This window comes from Musa acuminata, chromosome BXJ1-5, assembly GCF_036884655.1.
Source record: "Musa acuminata AAA Group cultivar baxijiao chromosome BXJ1-5, Cavendish_Baxijiao_AAA, whole genome shotgun sequence".
In the NCBI taxonomy this organism is placed as follows: Eukaryota; Viridiplantae; Streptophyta; class Magnoliopsida; order Zingiberales; family Musaceae; genus Musa; species Musa acuminata.
The window spans coordinates 2916911-2939142 of record NC_088331.1 but is presented as its reverse complement, the minus strand read 5'-3'; the positions used below and the strand labels follow the sequence as shown (position 1 = coordinate 2939142).

General features: G+C 37.2%; 2 protein-coding genes across 2 annotated transcripts; both read left to right on the top strand.

Annotated features, from left to right (window-relative positions):
• Positions 1–1601: 1601 nt before the first annotated feature.
• On the top strand, positions 1602–3040 carry LOC135673001 (leucoanthocyanidin dioxygenase-like). The gene is made up of 2 exons (XM_065181647.1): positions 1602–2205; positions 2291–3040. The coding sequence occupies exons 1-2, from the start codon at positions 1691–1693 to the stop codon at positions 2856–2858; spliced, it is 1083 nt and encodes a 360-aa protein (XP_065037719.1). The 5' UTR covers positions 1602–1690; the 3' UTR covers positions 2859–3040.
• An 856-nt stretch (positions 3041–3896) lies between these two features.
• Positions 3897–22116, top strand: LOC135672999 (calcium-dependent lipid-binding protein-like). The gene is made up of 11 exons (XM_065181642.1): positions 3897–4275; positions 5595–5696; positions 7531–7581; positions 10041–10161; positions 10944–11062; positions 11184–11282; positions 12369–12449; positions 12529–12614; positions 14538–14763; positions 19984–20151; positions 21525–22116. Exons 1-11 carry the CDS (start codon positions 4171–4173, stop codon positions 21930–21932), a joined length of 1566 nt encoding a protein of 521 aa, XP_065037714.1. The 5' UTR covers positions 3897–4170; the 3' UTR covers positions 21933–22116.
• The last annotated feature ends 116 nt before the right edge of the window (positions 22117–22232 follow it).

Here is a 22232-nt window from a genome sequence, read left to right as displayed (position 1 = left end):
AATTAGCTTATTAGGCTCGTGTCGTAACAATTATAAAACCAAAATTACAATAGTCTCAATTTGGTTTGATTGAGGTTATGAATTCATTTATATCATTTATAGTGTTTTTAGGTAAGCTTTGTTATGATAGTTAAAATAGTAGCTAGTGAAGAAAAATATCATTATGGTTGGTGAAAACTATTTTAGGCATTATATTAGACATGGGACACCTTTTGAAACAAGCTAAAAAAAATAGACTTTTTTTTTTTTAGTGAAATCAGTGTGTCTACATTCCACCACTAATATATTTCAAAATAACCTATAAATTAAATTCTTAGGCAATTTTAATTAATCTTTCCGGATTACCATCAGCATGTCTATTAATAATAATAATAATAATAATAATAATAATAATAATAATAATATTATTATTATTATTATTATAACACATTCTTCAGGTTAAAGATTAGCTCAAGCCATTACAAGAAACAAAATTATTTATACTCTTAGCACTACGATTTTGGGTTTATTATTAGCTACATGACCATTAATATACATAAGTTGTTAGAAAGCTATCCAATTGATATTTCATTTTTATGATAGCGATTAAGCATTAATCTGAGATAATGATAACTCAACTAAAATCACAGGTTTGACGGGAAAGTCACGTGATACTGTCATAAAAGGAGTGCATTCTATAAATTGCTTCGTGCAACTCACCACTGCATCCTCTTCATGTTTGATCTCAACCCAATCCAAATCCAAAATTCTTTAATGGGAGTGCAATCTCAAAGAATTTAGCCAACATTTATTATATGTATGTAATAAAAAAATAAATATATATATATATATATATTTCCAGAAATACAATCAACAGTAAAAAAAGAACGATCTCAAAATAATAATAATAATAATAATAATAATATAGTTGACGTGGCAAAGCACAATGGTTTCCTTCCATGAATACATGACAAACATTAACATCATCAAAAGAGCACATTAATGCTTTACTGAGATGGCCACATATCAGGGGAAGTGATGATGCGTATGTAATCCAAGTTAGCTCAATTTGCGTTGCGACCATCTCGACATTGTTTAGTCCAGACGTTGGTGTATGGTCTACTATGGGACCCACAGCGGATCCGATCCTTTACGTACTTGGACTAATCCGACGAATAGCCAACCCCATATGTCTACTTCAACGCATTCTCGCAGTTGCCGAATGCGAGAACTACCAACGTCGCTCCACGAAGACGGTTGGTTACACTGCGTTCGCATCAGGGCGGTTGGTGCGCACGTGCTTCCCTTTCTGGATTCACGTGCTTAATATCCCGTCAACGCCTCCTTCCGTGGCAGATCAAACCCACCGAATCGGATGGAGGGCCTAGATTGAAGGCTGGATTTGTTTTGTAGAGCGTGGCCCCACGTGTCACCTTAATTCCTTCTCTCAACCATGCCCTCGTTTTCATTGTCGTGGCTGTGACCACCGGCGCCATTCATACTGTAGTACCATGATGCCCCCCTGCACACCGGTTAGGTGAAGAAGTTAGCTGTAGCAGGTGCGGGGCATCCGCCCCTGGTTTCTCCGCTCACGTTTGCTGCCAGTAGCGGAAGCTTCTCCTATATATGTACTGCAGCCTTCCTCGTTGGGACAGCAGCAGCAAGCAGCAGCCCTCTTGGAATTGTTCCGACGAGGACCGAGAGAGACCAGATGGCCACCAAGGTCGTGTCTGTGGCGCCCAGGGTGGAGATCCTGGCGAAGAGCGGCATCAACGAGATCCCGACCGAGTACGTCCGCCCCGAGTCGGAGCGGCTCGACCTCGGTGACGCGTTCGAGGAGGTGAAGAAGGCGGCGGAGGGGCCTCAGATTCCTGTGGTGGACCTCCAGGGTTTCGACTCGCCTGATGAAGATGTGAGAAGGGCGTGCGTGGAGGAGGTGAGGAAGGCGGCGACGGAGTGGGGGGTGATGCACATCGTGAATCACGGCATCCCGTTGGAGCTCGTCGAGCAGCTGAGGAAGGTGGGGAAGGAGTTCTTCGACCTGCCCATAGAGCAGAAGGAGCAGTACGCGAACGACCAGTCATCAGGGAAGATCCAAGGGTACGGGAGCAAGCTGGCGAACAACGCGAGTGGGCAGCTCGAGTGGGAGGACTACTTCTTCCACCTTATATTCCCGGAGGAGAAGATCAACATCTCCATTTGGCCCAAGCAACCAACCGACTACATGTCAGCTTCCGTCTCCCCGTATCCGTATTCCTATTTTTTCTTCTCGTCGTCTTCCTTCAAAGGTTTTCTCTATCCGTCGGTGCAGTGAGGTGACGAAGAAGTTCGGGAGGCAGCTGAGGGCGGTGGTCACCAAGATGCTGGAAGTTCTTTCCCTGGGTCTTGGACTGGAAGAGGGGAAGCTGGACAGGGAACTCGGAGGGATGGAGGACCTGCTGATGCAGTTGAAGATCAACTACTACCCTATCTGCCCACAACCCGATCTCGCCCTCGGCGTCGAGGCGCACACCGACATCAGCGCGCTCTCCTTCATCCTCCACAACATGGTGCCGGGGCTGCAGATCTACTACGGCGGTAGGTGGGTCACCGCCAAATGTGTGCCGGACTCCATCATCATGCACGTCGGAGACTGCCTCGAGATCCTGAGCAATGGGCAGTACAAGAGCATCCTCCACCGCGGGCTCGTCAACAAGGAGAAGGTGCGCATCTCCTGGGCGGTCTTCTGCGAGCCTCCCAAAGACAAGATCGTGCTGAAGCCACTGGAGGAGCTCGTGGCCGACGGGACGCCGGCCAAGTTCCCCCCGCGCACCTTCGAGCAGCACATCCAGCACAAGCTCTTCAAGAAGACTCGGGGGGACTTCAAGACCCCAAACTGAGATCATCGCCTGTGGTGCAACTGTCCTTTTAGTACATCGTCACGCTTCTACCGTCCCGTGTTAACCACGTTGCTTTCCGGAGTCCAAGTATGTGATTTAGTCGGTCTTCTCCTTGTAGCACCGTCCTCAAAGGTCCATGGAAATGCTCTCCAATAATATGCTATGTATGTTCTCTTGTTCAACCTCATGTCTTAGTCTACTTTGAAATCCTACTCACAATAAACATCATACGATCAGTGGCTGGATGTGTGTTGGAATCTCACTTTGGTCCGCCAAGAACATATCACTAGAGAATGGCCAACACTTTAAAGGAATTTGACATGCAAAGTAATTTCTTAAACAATACATAGCTTAAATTCGTTAATTATAATTGTTAAAGATAAAGATTCAAATTCTGCATGCCCCTTTTAGAAGACCTTTCACCCTATTGGATCGAGTAGTTTATCAAACATATTACTTACTATATTGTCGAAACAAATTTGAATTATGTGGATCATGATTTAATTTTATATTTGGAACAATGAAGATCATGGATTATTTAGATTTTCATCATTGCATTAGGGAAAGTAAACTCGTATTAAGTGCAATATCCTATTGAAACGTTAAATATATTTGTATCAGCTAACTTTAATTAATGGGGACAAGGAATGAGTCAAACTTACGAACTTATGAATGCAACCATTCTCTCTCTCTCTCTCTCTCTCTCTCTCTCTCTCTCTCTCTCTCAAAAATGACCTAATGTAACTCTTCCTATTCTACATCATGACAAACATCCCTTTCTTTTATAGTTTCTCACTTATTTTTTTGTTTTTTTCAAGCAAATCCCCCTCAAAATTTTAATTTTCTTCACTTTATTATTATTATTATTATTATTATTATTATTATTATATATATATATATATATATATATATAACAATGTTAGAAGATCTATTATTATTATTATTATTATTATTATTATTATTCGAAAGGTGCGGGGCCCATGCAACTAACGCCCGTCTCCTCTCATTCGTAACCCCCTCCGACTCTTTTTCGCTTCTCTCCTCTTCATGCTCGTCTCCGATCCTCACTCGTAACCCCCTTCGACTCTTTCTTCTCTCTTCTCCTCTGCTCTCTCTTTCGCATTCCTTGTTTTCTCCTTCCTCCACACTCTCTTTGCTTGGATCGATCTGCAACCGCTGATTCGGTTTGGTCTCTTCTCAGCTCCGGGGTTGGCTTTGGAAAATCTTTTGAATGACACACTTGGTTGCTTGAGAGGTCGTTTTGCGGTGTTGGGATTCGTGTGAAACGGAGAGGAAAGGGTCACCGAGAGGTATGGGACTGATCTCGGGGTTGGTGATGGGGTCGTTGGTGGGGATTGCGCTAATGGCCGGTTGGAGCCGCGTGATGAAATCCCGGAGCATCAAGCGCGTCGCCAAGGCACGAATTCTCTGATCTTCTTGGCGCTCTTTTTTTTTGTTTGATCCTTGCTTAATCGTCATGTTTTTCTGAAATTTGCGTAGGAATATGGCATGTTGCTATCGTGATGTCTTTTTTTTTTTTTTTACCGTAATGATGAGGCTCTCTGGATCTGGTCTGTTTGATTAGAATGCCACTGCTTTGGAGTTAAGATTGAGAATGGAATAGGGATTTTGCAGGCGGATTAGGAATTTATGATAGTAACTTGCACTTATATACTGGTTTGGTATGTTAGAGTAGCAAAAAATGTATTTGGTAAACCAACACAATTTAAATTTTGATCTGAAGAGTAGTGTGCGTTTTTTGTTATTGTTTTTTAGGTGGATTTTCTTGTTATTCTTGCAACTTATTTGGTGAATTATTTGTCATTTGTGTGTGTTAAATTTTACAAGGTGAGAGAAATCTAGGAATGGGTTGAAACCAAACCTTTCATTACCATCAGAATTTTGTGTTAATTGCAATTTATTTTTTTATAATAATTTTTTACTATATTAAATTGTGTATATGACACACACATGTGGACTCGAACATGAGACCAACCAATCACTTGTGCAACAATGCACTGATCATCGGTTGTCTCAAACTCTCAATAAAGACTGTAATTTATTTTTAAATTTGACCCTTTAAATTAGTATAAGAAGCGTTTATTGCTGATTTGACAAAAGCCCGATTGAAAACTTAATCCCCACCTCCCTTTTCTTTTCTGGCCATACAATTATCACCCTTGGTTTCAAATGGCAAATGAACTTTCACTAATTGATATCTGGCCATAAGTAACATCTTGGTATGACTGAATTCTTATACAGCCATATTTCTTGGATTTTAAAATTGTTGTTTGGGCGAGGATGTGGAAATTGAAGGATAGTCAATATATGCTGCAAGTTAAACTGTGTCAACGTAGAAGGTCGATTAAGTCTTATCTTGAAGCTTGAGATTTCTACCTGTAAACTTTACACTAAAATAAAACCAACAAATTTTCTTTTAGATGGTAGCTTATAAGCCTTATATTGTTCAACTTGTTTCTTGTATTTTTCTGTATATTGATATAACTGCATTTTTGTGTTAAATTTACAATGGTCACACTAGATGTCCATGGTTAGCTCAGCAGTGGTTTTAGTGGAATGGATATCTAATCCAGATACAAACAACATGCTTCTATCTCAGATGTCCATGGTCATTTTTATTAAAAGTTGAAACCATTATGCTTCTTGACCAAAAAAAAAAGACAAGGAATTGAAAAGGTGAGTTCCATGCTGTTGCTTATGTTCTCTTCTTTACAGGCTGTTGATATAAAACTTTTAGGGTTTCTGGGCAGAGATGATTTGAAGAAACTTTGTGGTGACAGTTACCCTGAATGGGTTTCCTTCCCTTTATTTGAACAGGTTAGCTCAATGGATCATTACCTTTTATTTATGACATGCCTGTTGGATGGATATTTTTAGTCATCAGGTACCTTAGGTCAGCTTCCACTAGCAGTTTGAAGTAGTCCAGCAATTGATTTTACCAAATATTTGAATGGTTCCTTGATAATGTTAGCAGAGTAAGAGAGAAAGAGATGCAGATGAAAACTAAAATTATATGGATTGACAATATTTTAATCACATTGTGAAGTAGTGTTTGTGATTTTGACTATGAAGGATACTTCAAAATTTTAGATGTCATAACACAATTTGAAATATTTTTGTTTAACATTTTCTTTAGCTGGATTAATTTTAAAACAAAAACTGTAGCCTTTATATGGACATTTGAATTTCATCTTTTCATACCTTAGTATGGTAGAAAAAAGCCTATAATGGTATAGAAATAGTAAACTTCACTTGCAACTGCATGCTAGAGAAGCATAAAACAGAGCTACGATTCTACCACAAAACTACTTTCAAACTATTCTTCGAAAACTTCAAAATCTGTGTTATAATTTTTAGATTATGTAAGTCATTGTCTATATTTTTTCAACTTGTGTCTTATGGAAGTTACTTTGATTATCGAAGTATTTTAGTTTTATTTGTTATCCAAATTTGAATGAACATGGTGGTTCCAACTCTACTTCCAAGAAATACCTAGGACCATTTTTTGTGTAAATAAATGTAATAGAAGATTAGAACAAAAACTTTACCACTAGATTACTTTTAGACCATTCCTTGAAAACCTCAAAATCTGCTTAATTTAGGGATCATGCGAGTTATAGACTATATATCTTTCATGTTTTCTGAAAATTAGTTTGTCTTGTTTGTTTCATGATTTTTATAGTTACTTAGACCGATAGATAATCTGAAAATCTTAAAGGAGACCATAGATGCTCTTGATTTAATTAGAGATCTTTCATTTTATAGATCTCATTGGTGGGAAAAGATGTACATGATATTATGGATTTTATTGTTGTAGTTAGACCGTGGAAGTTTTAGGTTCCAGTTTTCCACATGGTGCCAAAATATCCCTCATGTTTACAATTCAATATTCTTTTACATGGTTGACATTGGAAAATAGGATGTAATTATAGGAATTTTTTTAAAGTAGTGGATTCCTGAGGCATTATGTTCGACTTACAGTTAACTAAGTGAAAATATCGATCAAATTTTTTTTATGGCTTGACCATTTAGAGCATAATTGACTTCACTCAGTCAGAAACTAACTGGTTCTTTTGCTAATGCTTTAAATCAAGTGAAGTATAAAAACCTTTTAGAAAGATTAAGTGGTGCTAGGATGGGTAGTTGATCATTTTAATGGTTTTATGGAGGGAGAGTAATAAGAGGCTATTTAATGACTTAGCCATACAAACTTTATCTATAGCTAAAGAAGCTATCAGAATTCTTCTTTCTGAAGCCTGATAACCTGTATGGAATTGATCAACCTTTGAAGATTCTTTCAAATGCAATGCTCTTATCTTTGTGAAATCAGTCATAACAACTTGTGGTTGATTCTCTTTCTGTTCCTTTGATCCTTTCTCCTTCTCCCCCTCTTTCCCCTACCACCCCACCCACCCCCTCTTCTCTTTTCTCCTCTGTCTTTTCTCTGCTCTCTTGCAATTATTTCACCACTTCAATGAAATAAGCGCATAGTTTTCTGCCTTTCCCTTATAAAAGGTGTTCATATAAGGGAAAACTTTGTTCCCAATCTGCACTTGTCACATTTGATAAATTTCTTTGTGTTTTACTTAATTATAGTTTCTGCATTTGTTGACTTCAAAAAGTGGTTTTTTCTGTTTCATGGCTTCTACAGGTGAAATGGCTGAACAAGCTGCTGGGTAAATTGTGGCCTTTTATTGCAGATGTAAGCTACTTGTGGTTTTTTTTCTCTATCTGAATATTTTGAATGCATTAACCTATATTGCACTCTATTGACTAGAGAATATTTATAAATGCAACTTCATTCCCTTTTAATTCTTGTTTATTGGGCTGAGAAACTTTGGCTTTGGATGTTCCCAAAATGGATTGGATTTGGCTTTGGATGTTCCCAAAATGGATTGGATCAGCTTTCAGGCCCATGTCTCGTTTATTGGGGTGAGAAACTTTGGCATTGGATGTTCCCAAAATGGATTGGATCAGCTTTCAACCCCATGTCTCGAGGTACTGCAGAAGAGAAAACTGCAAAATCTGATCTAGGGATCGATTTGGCTCTCTCAAATTTTCTTTTAATGAAGCAAAAATAAAGAGATGTAGATAAATGGAAGGTTGTTAGAAAGAGAGAATAAAAATATCAATCAGACCACAGTTCCAATAAAGGGAAACCAAGGAACATATGTCTTCACCTGTAGATGTATATACCTGATGTGAGTCGACTTTAAATCCATGCATAACAAATACAACAACAACAATAACAAAGGTGTAAGTCCAAAAATCCATTTATAACAAATCATGGAAAAAATACAAATGAAGCATCATATCTAAATTAATAAAAAAGTCCAAACATGGTGCTAGTTAGATTGTGTTGTGAGCAAAAGAACTGAAATGGTGCCATAAAGGAAATATTTACCAAGTAACAAAAAATGGTGCTTTAAATCTACCACAAGTATGTAAGAGTCAAAGTTCCCTAATTTTCTTCCTTGAACTCCATTATGCTGATATGGTCACTGGTTGAACTTGGATCAATTCCTTGGGGTCAATGTGAAGTTGAATTAAGTCTACTGGTCATTAGGTCTAGTGTAGTTTATTCATGTCAATAAGATGGAAGTGATGCAATCCCAGTAAATTCATGCTTAGTTTCAAGCCAAAATCTGGATCAGTTTGAGGCAAGTCAGATTTTGGTTCATTATGGATCTTGATTCCCAATTTTGGTATTTATGGGTGGAATTTTTGTCACTTTTTTTATTAGTATTTAGAAGTTATAAATAAAACCAAATTGGTAACTTGTCCCTCAAATGATATACACTGTCAATCAATCTTTTGATCAGTTATTTTCTTTTCTCCCTATTCTTTATATCATTCTCCTTTTTTTTTAACTATTACATTGCTACTAAATTTAACTTTTTAAGTTTTTATAGAACTGTTATCTCTTTATTTTTTTCCCTGTTAGTAACAACCTGCTCTTTGCTCATTAAAGCTGCCTTATTGCTGGAATTCAACCTGATCATCATGCTATCTGAACCCTAAACCCTATTTCTTAGATGTATCCTGAATTTGCCACTTGAATTAAGAAGTTGTGATGGTTTTATTTCTTGAGATATTGGATAAGAAGGGATGTTTTAGAACAGATATGAACTACCGGTGGTATGATTAGTCTGACTTTGAGCAGCGAAGTAGCATATAATCTGCTTATGATTGAGATAATACCAAATGACCAGTTGTTATGTTGGAAATAAGATAGTAAATATGGTAAAAAGAGAACTCAATTGATATATATAAAGAATGAGGATGAGCCTTGGTATAATGGTAAGATTGCTCCTTTGTGGTTTTGCGGACCAGAGTTGGAATCACAAAAAACAACCCCTCTACTTGTAGAGGTCAAATTGCATACATCAACCCTTGTCAGATGTCACATTGGTGGGTGCTTGGAGCATTAGGTTTGCTCTTTTTAATAGATATCTATAAAGAATATTGACATGAAATAAAGAATAAAATAACAAATATATAGGTATCCATACTAAATGGAAGGTAGAGGAGCCTAGATATAATCTGAACAAATTTGGACTCACAAAGAATATACCTAAACTTTTAGAAATGAGGGGCAATGGAATAAGTCAATGAACACTTAGGAAATATAACAAAATTTCAGGGTAAATCAAAAGGTAAAATGAATTTTTGCATTTGAGTATCAGTTATTAATAAGAGGAATTTGTTTCTATTTTCAACAAGTATCGGCATGTATGGAGGATAATACGAAATTCATTGAGCACTTGGAATCAGGTACTTATAAATCAACTATCTACATGGTAGAATATTAATGTTTTACTTCCAATTTAGTGAACTAGTTCTTCAATAAAAGAAATAGTTCTTTGCTCACATGTTCCGTGCTCGAAAAATGAAAATTTGCAAGCACCATTTATCTAATACTCATATCCAAGAAATAATACATAAATATATATGTTCCAGAACTTGATCTCCTACCCTAGCCATGGACACTGAAGGTAGAAAAGTAAATTGACTATTCAATGTGAGTGCTTGCATACTGCTTTTGTCTTGTTTTCTTTTATGCAGGCTATATAGCAAATTCTTGCAGCTGCTGGGTAAATGATGTTTATTTGGTATATCAATTCTGCCTACAAGTTGGTTTATAGGTTTTTATGGTCTTAGGCAGCAACATTGGTAATCAAGGATACAGTTGAACCATTACTGGACGATTATCGACCACCGGGAATATCTTCACTAAAGTTCAGCAAGCTATCTCTTGGGAATGTGCCACCAAAAATTGAAGGTTTGTACAGGATGCAGTTTTAGTTTGCAGCTTCAAGTAGTTGATAATTATCTACTATGCTCATTAATTGTTGTAACTTTCCTGGTGCTTAACAGGTGAGATTAATTCAATTGCATTGGACCTTTTCTAGATTGCTTAAAGAATGAACTAAGCAATGCTATTTTAGCATCAAGATTTACCATGTGTTTTATTGAATCATTTTGAAAAATTGTGAAGATTCTACTTTTTGCAGCACTGGTGAAATTGTGCCTATTTATGCATGCAAGGGCATATATGACTATTTGCAATGCTTCAAGGGACACAACTTTGGAGGAATAAATACTAAAATTGATACCTTTCAGGAGTACATGAGAAAATTGCCATTATAGAAACAGTTTGTCATATACATGACTAATGCTCATACAACATCTTTTTTTTATCTCAGAAGAAATTTTTTGATGATGTTTATGGCTTGTGGATCTAGCCTTAGTTCTTTCCCATAGTCAAATAGATTTACTAAATATTTCTTTCAGTTATCCACTTTTGGCACAGCTTTCTACTTGTGGAGAATCAGTATTCTCATTGATTCTCACTTGTTTGCTTATAATGATGCTAGTGTTGTGTTCATAAATAATTATTGAGTTTTGTCAAAATGTTCCTATCACATTCCAAATTTCAATATTGTACATATCTTTTGTTAATTCATGAAGAGGAAAAGGTTAATTCTATTGCTCACTATAGAATAGCTGGTTTTCTTATGTTAAATGATACATTATATTTCATGTATTTGCCATTTTGCAAAGGAATCCGTGTTCAAAGCCTCAAAAAAGGACAACTTATAATGGACATTGATTTCCGTTGGGGTGGAGATTTAAGCATAATTCTTGCAGTTGAAGCACTTGTTGCTTCATTGCCTATTCAGGTTAGTTTGTTTGGTTGTAACAATTACTTGATATATATTTAAGCAGATGTATCATACTCAGTTTACATCACAGTTCGGTATTGATGAGGTTTTACATGTTACTTTATATCTGTGATTACAGTTGAAGGATCTTCAGGTCTTTACTGTGATACGTGTTATATTTCAACTTTCTGAAGAGATACCCTGCATTTCTGCTGTTGTTGTTGCGCTTCTGGCTGAGGTATGTTTAGGGCTATTGCTTGTTTCTGTTGAGAAATCTAATCTATACTGATATAGATGTATATGGTCTTTTCCTATTTTTATTACATAAAATACTTGTGACGTATGATTAAAATGTTGGGATTATTAAAACCAATGAATTGTTTGTTATGATAATCTCATGTTTTTTTATTTGCAATGAGGGGATAAGATATATATTTAGGTACCATACCGGTATCTAAATAGAACACTGTTTTAAATGATCGAGTTCATTGTGAATTCAGTGTTTGGTTCGAGTGAGTTGAGAAAAGAGTTGATATACAGCCATTTATAAGGTAAATTTATTTGGAAATTAGCCAATGTTTTAATTTATCATTGATATTTGAACTTTAATCCTGAAATATGGAATCATATTATACCATGCTAAAATCACTAGAATGCTAATCAGTCATTCAATAATACTTCATGCTTAGGATTCATTAATATATTTATTAGTTGCTTATGCGATAGCCGCAAAGTTGCATATTCTGATCCCAATAAAAGTTGTGGCACGTTAACTTAAGTTTACGAATCACTAGTATGATCAATAAGCTTTAGTCTATGACCACTTCTGTAATGATTTTTGTTATTCTACTAGGCTATCTTTAGTAGTTTTGTGTTGCTAGCCACACAGAACTTTGAAGAACTTGCTGGAAGTCAAGTGACAATATAGAGTTCCTTGGAATTTATATTGTGGCCATATTACTCCATATTACTTGATTGAAATGGTCAAAATATGACTTCAAATTTTATTTTAAACTTTAAATTTTGAATCAGGAGCACTAACAACATATCTAGTCTTGTACAATCTTCAAATTGGTGAAATTTGGATATTAGATAGATAATCATGTGCAAAATATTTTAAGCTACAAATTGTAGGTATTAGTCACAAAATTATTGCCATATCTTGTCATCTATCTTCCTAGATGGCTTCTAGATATTTGAGTTTAACCAATATACGCAAATAACAGTTCTCTTTGTTCTGGCATCTGAATTGTTTTATGATAGCAGTGATGCTTGGAACTTTTTGGTATCCAATATTTGCAATGATAAAATATTTTTCTTTCAGCCAAAGCCTAGAATAGATTATACATTGAAGGCTGTAGGAGGGAGCTTAACTGCTATTCCTGGGCTTTCAGACATGATTGATGTAAGTTTAGTTTGATAACTGTACAAATTTTCAATTAGTGGGCTATTTGATGCAAATTTATCTAAATCTTGTTATATAGGACACTGTCACCTCAATAGTCACTGATATGCTTGAATGGCCACACAGAATTGTTGTTCCACTTGGTGGAGTGGATGTCGATACAAGGTCTATTTCCGTTTCTTGTACTTCTGTTATGATGTTTTGGTTTCAGTAAAGAGAGTTAGTTTGTATGTTTGAAGGTTGTAGTAGACATATTTTAAGCTGGTCTTGCAATGATTATCTCTTCTGTACTTTCTAAAAGGAATCTATTATTTTCATCTTGAGATTATTTAGAATTATTTAATTTCTATAAACTTATTAACAATTCATCATATCTACATATATTGCATCATGGAACTATTAAGATATTGAAAAGTTATTGTCAAGATTTCCAATTTCAGGTACCAGACCTGTGACAATTCGTAACCGGACCAGCATGAGTCCAGATACCAATGGTATGATATAACATACAATGGTACAAATACGAGGGGAGGGGAATGGGGGAGGAGGTGGCGAATGATAAGAAGAAGAGGAGGTGGTGAAGAAGAAGAGGAGGAAGTAGAGAGGCGCTAAACAAGGGCTGGGAGCAGTGGGCGGGGTCCAGAGGCAATGGGCAGCAAGATAGGAGTTAGGTGTGAGTAGACTTCGTGAAGAGAGAAAGAGACACGCTTTGGGGTGGCTGTGTGGGTTTGGTATTAGGGTTAAAAAATTAAATTATTAAATTAATAAAAAAATCAGGCTTATCACTCGGTTCACAGGGCTTACTGGTCAGTAAGCCTGTTTAAGAAGTAGATCGCCCTGTTTAATATTTGCTTCTCTGAAATTTCATTAGTCAAATCTATTATATTGTGAAATGCACTTAAAATTTTATTTTGTTACCAAAAGTATTTCCTAATTGAGTTGCTTAAATTTTGAAGTGCTAAATAAAGAAAAACTAAAAACAGTTTGAATACGAGTGTTCACATTACCATTGACCATCTTTATTGTCCATTTATGGGATGATAATGCATGAAGCATATAATTTAGCATTTCACTATATAAATTTGTAGTTGTACTGTCCCTTTTGCTGGCACTTATTAGTAACCACAAAACAAGGATTTAAATATCTGTTTGATACCAATTTCCATAACCTTTTGGTTTGGTACGATGCCAGTAGGATGATATATCAATCCATACCTTCTGATATTGGTTAAAATAATAAAAAGTTAAAAATGAACTGATATATACCAATATCAAGTTACACATTTCAATGTCAACACCTGGTCGGACGGGTAAATAGTAGTAGGTATTTATTCACCAGTCTGATTGATACTCAAAACTTTGTACCAAACTGAAAACCACCTGCACTTTCAGATTCAGATGTATGATAGTAGATGATTTAAAAATAGGTTAGGCATTGACCCAGCATATGAGTTATATGTTCTTAGTGACACTTTAATCCCTATTCATGAGGTTATTTTTTTTGTTGTTTCCCATAATGAAGTTTCTTTGTTTTCTTCTCTTTTTTGGATTGTTTCCATGTCTGAAGGAACCAAGGTTCGCAATACCGTATCGTACCGGAGTTTCAACCTGGGCTCGGTACCGATACGGTACGGTATACTGCTCGGTACACCCAGGTGTACCGAGCGGTATATTCAGGCGTGTCGAGCACTGTAGCAGTACTACGCTGCTACAGTACTGCTACAGTACCGGACCGGTAACAGTGCTCTTTTACCGGTCTGTACCAGGCGGTACGGACCGGTACTGCAAACCATGGAAGGAACTTCAAATTGTCTGCATGTAGTTGATCTTTTTTACTTCCCCTATACTGATGGGAAAGGGCTCTTGTTTAGAAATGCTGATGACTCTTCATGTAATTAAGCACTCTTGATGTTTTCATCTTTCTGTTTTGGTGATTACAGTCTAGTCCTATCCACATCTATTGTGTTTAGGTAAATTTAAAAAATGAAATTTCATCTTCAACTTTATTATTCACCCGAAAATTTGACTCTGTTTTTCAGATTCTATCTCCTCTTTGACAACCTATACTTTATTTATTGTGTTGTGCAGTGAACTAGAGCTTAAACCACAGGGAAAGCTCACAGTAACCATAGTGAAAGCAAATAATCTGAAAAATCAAGAATTTGTTGGAAAATCCGATCCGTATGTGGTTTTATTTGTCCGCCCTGTGTTCAAGGTTAAAACAAAGGTAGTTGATGACAATCTCAGTCCTGTATGGAATGAAACTTTTGAACTGATTGCTGAAGACAAGGAAACACAATCTGTTACTTTTGAGGTATGATTTCGCATCTGACTCTTCTTCTATATACTTGGTGATATTTACATCATAATTGCGAATAGCCGAATATAGACATGGGTATTTAACTCATATGCATGTCCAAGCTCCAGTTTCTCAAGGTGATGAAAAGGAGATAGATATGGAGATGTGTAGTAATAAATATTAAATAATATATTATGATATTTGTTAAATTATATTTTAATATGTGAAAATGTGACAAGCATAAGATATGTTAAGAAGACTCAATAACCCAAAAATTCCACTTCGTAGTAGGATGACCTTGTTGTTGAATGTCCACCAGCTACTTAATATTTAAAATTGACAGCCAAAAGTTCCAAAAGAAGTCCAGTTTATGAATATGCATTCTGTGGACATGTATCATACACAAATTTCCGGGGTGGGCTGCTGGCTTTGAGGAAACAATATACTTTTTTTATGAACAATTCTTTTTGTCATTTGTAGCAGAAGTCTCTTGATCTTTCACTTAGCCGAGCATTTTATGGAGGATTTTTTAATATGCTTTTTGCTGCTCATGGGAGATTTGTCATTTTAGATCCATTCCAACAATGAATTTGAGTTTAATCATTGTTGATTGTCTCTATATATTCTTTTGATTTCAAAGTGTGGCTCTATATAGATGTGAGTTGTATTTTTCAGTTGAAACAAGTCTAAACATGAACAATGTGAACAAAGCTTGACATTGGAAGCTAGCAATGCATAAAAAACTATTAAAGACATCCATATTACCATTACTAGTGAAGGAAAGGCAAATATATTACCACTTGTCTTCCATCACAAGTATGGACATCACATTTGCCATGCTGCCTTTAGTTATAGTCTATTGTATCTTTGAGAAGTAAAAGTTCAGTTCTTGTTCAATGTGTTAGTGTAGCCCTTTGTTTGTGAATTAAAACTTTTCTTACACTTGATGAACGTTAGGTAGATTTTATTGACATTAGTGTTTGTTGATTCTTTTAACAAAATAAATCTTTTCAATTTAAATTATGACGTTTGACAGCTATTGCATCAATCTTACTACTGCTACTTCATATGTTTTAGATGTAGGTCGGGTTTTAGGTTAATCCTTCATCCATCCTGACTTTGGGATCATGATGGAATATACGAGTCCCAACCCCAATCCGTTAGTACTGATTAGGATGGCTGGGCTGATTTTGCCAGAATCGAACCAAATCGCAGTCCATCCTTAATCGCGTTTAAGAAACTTATGTAATTGATTTAGTAACATTGTGTTTGCATCCCTAAGCCTACCATTTGTGAATGCAATTTGGCTTTGTTGTGAGAAGCAAGAGAGCTGCCAATACAATGTGAAACCAAGGTTAGAAGTTACCGGCTTGATACAAATACTAAATTTGATTTGAACCACTACAGTACCCACATCAAGCCATAGTAGGTGCTGGTATGGCTAGGTATTGACAGATCCGGTCGACATCTATGTTGGACTGGTTCTTTCCTCTCTTATCTGCTGATATTTGTATGATGAAAAAAACATAAATCAATTTAACTAAAATTCTAAAATTAGAAAACATTTTTAATAATGAGTCATATATCTATAATGAATAGTATGTTTAATTTACATGAGATTACAAACTTTGTCCATAACATGTCTTACTGTCCCTCACTAAATGAGTGTTTGTGCTATCTCAGGCACTGCCTGTGACTAGAGGTCATATATTGCTCCTAGGTCATATGCTATTGGTAGACATGCTAATAAGATGAACAATATCAACAATGGAACATCAGTCAGGTAGGGATCTGTATACCTTTATATGATGCTTTACCCCAACAGAGTTGGGAGGAAAAGATATGGTAGTAGAGGCCATCCAGACATTGGTTGTTGTAAATCTTTAACTCAGCTCATTAAAACTAGGTTTCAATACTATTTTATGGCCCATGAAATAAATGCCTGTAGAAAGATAGTGAACATGAGTAATAGCATACTCAAATTTTGGTAAGGCTCTCCCTAATTTGTCAAGGTAATAAATAGCCTTTCCTAACTCTTTCCCTTCCTTTCATGAACTCTAGTGGATTGTTTGGTGCCATGATATTGATCCTAGGTGGCGTGAGTAAATATCTGGTCCTCTATTCACATGCTACCACTTTGGATCATGGAATAAGATCCTTGCCATGGTAATTATTGTTAATATGAAATACAAAATCCTTAGTTCAGTTAGGTTTGACTGTCACTGGTCGATGGCCGATCGAGATGTGGACCAACCCCATTTTGAGCTGTCCACTTTGAGTTAACAAAATCTTAGGGCTCATGGATGAGCCCTCCATGCCTGCTCGTGAGCTTGTACTGTTGCTCTCTCACGTTGCCCACCTGTTGCTGTTGCTCACTGCCATTGCCTGTCATATGTGGATATCTCTCCTCCTTTTCTTCTCCTCCTCTTTCTTCATTGTTTCCTCTTCCTCCACCTCCTCTCCTCCATTGACTCCTCTTCCTTCTCCTATGTCGCCTCCTCTTCCTCCTTTGTCTTCTTCCTTCTTCCTCTTCTCCTTCCACCCTAAATTGTTCCACAATATATGTATCAACATACGGACATATAGTATACTGATATGGTTTGGAACCGTACCAGTTTGAGCCAGGATGATACGGGTCTGGTACCTGAGATTTTGATCCTTTATTGTTAACAACATTATTGTCATTGAACCAAAACTGACCTGAATCAAACGGTGAGGCTTGCTATCCTTAAATTGTTGATAAGCCATCTTCTAACATTGTCGTCACTCCTTGGAGGACTTACTTCTCGTAAGACACTCAAATCTTGCATTGTCATCCTCCCCATTTTGAACCGTGAAGGAGGTTGAGATTTGGTCTTGTTGGTCTAAGAATCTAAATCTTTGTTCCCCCTGATTTGTTCAACATTGAATTTAGATGGACGTGGTGAACCTCTTCCCTTGTTGAGCAATGGATAGTCCTGATTCTTCACTATGCATCACTAATCTAGCATAGCATGTATTGCATTCTGCATATAATTGGAGTCTACCTTGGCCTTCTCCCTCTCTTGATCCTCAATGAAGTACTGCAGACATGACACATATTATGGTAAAATATACTAATTTCTCCAAGATTTGCATAAAAGACAGTTTTTCATTCATTCATGGACCAAAGAGAAGGTCAACCAATTTCAGTGACATCGACTTGGTGATGTGTTATACATTTGAAACCACATAATATATTTTTTCAGATGAGTTGTGTTATACAATAGAAACCACAAGTTTCTCAAAACAGATGTCTCATAAAGGTACAATAACTCAATTAATACCACATGTATTGTCAAGGATGATGACTTTCAAACATGTCGATCATGCCTTCATGCTAGGTTGACACTTTGCTATGATATGGTATCAGTTCCTGGGAACATTGATGAGTATGCTTAGCAAACATATTGACATGTAGATATGACTAATGCAGAGCTGGCCTAGATATTTGTAGACTTTGGTAGGATCCACATTGAATATGCACGGATCTATGCCTAGATGTACCAGAAATTATCTCGGATCCACATGTGTAGAGGTTGGATGATCTACCTCGATATAATTTAATAGGTCTAGCCCTGTTCTAGGCTAGATTGGTGCCAATTCTGATACCAAAGCGAGGTCACAGGTCTAGGCTGGATTCGTGTAGATCTGTGCTTGATCTAGTCCAGAATTATGATATATGTCAACATTAAAGCTTAATGCTAAGTCGATAAATGAAAATCAATGCTTTTAACAAAAATCTTATCTTAAAATTCGATGGTTTGGAGTGAGAATATTTCTATTGAGGATGCAGCATCACTGGATCTTCGAAACAGAGCATGAAAACAAGAGATGGGAAAAGAGGGCTGTACTAGAATGACAAGAAGATTTCTTGCCTGAAATCTTCTGCCCACGGGCTTTCAAAATGATAATAAGATGCTATATATTGGGTGGTAAACCTAATCCTCCAGCACAGGGTTAGCAGTATGTCTTGTATTTGATAAATACCAGTCAGTAAGCTCAGTTACAATTTTTACCAACTGGTATCGATGGATCCTTGTACCAGTTTGGGCTTGGACCAGAAAAAACCAGTTGATGCTTATCAGTGTGAGCAGTTTTTAACCTTCTGTAAAACAGTGATTTAAAAAGCACTAGGCGTCAAAAAGCACCAAGATCCATAAACGCTCGAGGCGCTAGGCGCTCGCCCGAGCGAAGCGAGGTGCTAAAATATTAAAATATATAATATAATTATTTAACAGTATTAAAATCAAAATAATATATCATTAATCTAATAAATACAAATACATTACTGTTACTAGTATACTGTTAACAGTATACTTTCGAAAGAGGAGAAGGAAGAAGAGTGTAAGGGAAGACCGAGGGTGCAGCGATAGCGGTAAAAGTGAGCAGTGGCAGCGAGAGCGACGAGCGGTGACAGTGGCAACGACATTGGCAGCGGGAGCGGCGAGCGGTGACAACGGCAGCGGCAAGCAGCGGCAGCGGGAGCGGTAGTGTGAACGAGAGCAGGGTTAGGGTTGGGTAGTGGCAGTTGATATCGGTGCTTTAGTTGGTTCGATTGAACCAACTAAAGCACCGGAGACTGAACCAGACCTAAAACGCTAGTTCGGTTGCCTGGTTTAACCCAAGCGCTCGCCCGAAGCACCAGGCGGTGCCTCTTTAAAGCGCGCCGCCTGGAAGTGAAGTGAGACGCTCAGGCCTCGCCTCGCCCGAGCGCCTATTGAAATCACTATTGTAAAACAAATTTTATGTGAATAATAACAACAAAAATATGTTTAAAGATTGCATCCTGTATTGAGACCTGAACTCTAGTGGTCAACACGAAACAACTAGCATCTCAGCATTTAAGGCCAACATCAAGGGCTACTCCTGTGTGTCAAGGGCCTTTTTATTATGCTTTAGTTTAGCATAGCTGTAGTTGATAATCTTTTATGACTTGTCAAGGGCTACTCCTGTGTGTCAAGCATCAAAGATTAAAGTCACAGAAGCGGCCTATGCTTGCAGAACTAAGGCTGCATATGTTGAGCATTCCTTCCTCCTTTCTGACAACTCTGCATTAGCAGGAACGTCATGCATTTGGTCATCCCTTTTTGATAATCACTAATGCATTAGTCCTAGTTTTAGACGTACCCTGCATTCCATAATGTGAACAAAGAAGTGCTTTCTTCTTTGAAGTATAAACTAATTCAGATTTATGATTGCTGGTCCTTTGCACAGGTATATGATGAAGACAAACTTCAACAAGATAAGAGAATGGGCATTGCAAAGTTATCTTTGAATGACTTGGAACCTAAAACCTTGAAGGAAATTGAGCTAAGCTTACTGACATCATTAGATACACTGAAGGTTAAGGATAAGAAGGATAGAGGAACTCTTACGATAAAGGTCAGTGGTTTATATTATCTCCCTCCATTTATTTGTTCTCTGTGTATGTGAGAATTGTGTGCAAGAGATTATTCACGATGCATAATAAAGATGCTATGGTTATGAATCTATTTAGTATTTTATGTCATCAAATAAAAATTTAGAGTTAAACAAGGCTACTTGAAGAATGGCTTCAAAAACTGTATTCATGCATTTAGTTCATTTTGATGTGCATGGTTTGATTGAGATACACAGATGACTCTTTGTTTTAGCAAAATTGCCTAAGAGAACCTACATGTAGTTTCTACATATTTATTTTTTTATTGATCAGTTACTCTACTATCCTTTGAATTGATTCACCATTCTGTCTCTTATTTCCTTCTGTAGCCAGCCTACTTAGCGCATGCCTACTGGCTCAAGATGATCTAACAGTGTAACGTATATGAAGGTTAAAACAGAAATTTGAACCCTGTTTCAAAGCTTAGCATGAGGTCCATATAGTGCATTAACTCTAGAATTGACATGGCAGCTCACTTTACCTTGTGATATGGAAGTTGCATTATTTAGATTGATCCCCTATTGGTATTCGTTGATGTGTTGCTTGTTTTTTGGATTTTATTCTTGTGCAGAAGATTCATTGACATTAACAATTGCAAATGTCAAATATTCTGACTTAATTGTTTCCTTTCTTCCTTTAACATGATTATAATAGAGTAAACTAATTGCTCCATGCTAGAAGCAGTTGTTAGTAGGGTTGCGCATTCTATGACGACATAATGTTGAATCCTCTCATGACTTCAATTCTTGAGCAGCATTTATTTCTGTAATTCTTTTACTTATCAACAATAGAAAACTTGCATACTGTTGCATGTTGCTTAATTATTAAGTTGAAAGATCATGGCATTTTTCTAATATGTTTTTCTTTTTCAACCAAACAGGGCTCCTTTGAGAAAATAAGTCTTCTACAATAAATTTAATTATGTCTAATATTCTATACAATTTTTTTTTGTGTGTGTGTGTATGGTGGGTTGCAGGATCATTGATATCTTCAACTAAGAGATGAGTTTTACCAGGAACCTTGGATAAATAAGTTGGTTGGATCCATGGATGAGATTTCCTATGGACTGCCATAGGGCACTGCTTTCTGAAACATGCATTTCTATTTTCATTATTCAACTAGAAAACCATGTTGTGCGATTCTTTCATAGGGTGAATGGTGAAGAAAATTACTTCAAAAAATATATACAATTATATTAAAAAACCGAAAAATAAACAGGTAAATGACCATGGATGTGCAAGATCTTCTTGCCATCTGTAAATACTGGTACTGGTACTGGTGGTAGTGTGCGTGCATCCCATAGTATATACGATGAAGTTACTGACGATCCTTGCAGGTGCTGTATCACCCATTCACCAAAGAGGAACAGCTAGTGGCCCTAGAAGAAGAGAAGAGAACCGTAGAGGAGAGAAGGAAACTGAAGGAGGCCGGAGTTATCGGGAACACGATGGGCGCGCTCGGTGGGGCTGCATCCCTGGTTGGTTCAGGGGTGGGGATCGTCGGCACAGGCCTGGAATCAGGTGTCGGCATGGTGGGCACAGGCATCGGAACCAGTGTTGGTATGGTCGGATCAGGTCTCGGTGCTGGTGTTGGGATCGTAGGAACTGGACTCGGTGCTTTCGGCAGTGGTCTCAGCAGAGCTGGAAAGTTCATGGGCAAGAGCGTGACAAACCAGTTCAGCAGTTCTAAGCGGAACTTTAGCGGCCCCTTCCCTGCCGTGCAAGGAGATGGAAATGCAAGTTAGCTTAGTTGTGTTTTGCCATTTGTATGGTTTACTTCTTCCCCCTATGCTTATTGTTTCACTTGCTTTCGATTGTTCGGTCTACCTTCTGTGGACTGTTTGCTTCTTGCCGCATTCATCATCTTTGAAGATTGTAGCTGATAAAAGCAAGGAATTATGTTATTTGTTGTACTACATAAATCATCATAACCTTGTTATGTTGGATTATTCGTGTCTAGATAGACTTGGAAAAGAAAATACTAGTAAAACCCAGCAGTACATATAAAGGTTACCTATCCCTAATCAGATTCTTCTCATCATAGT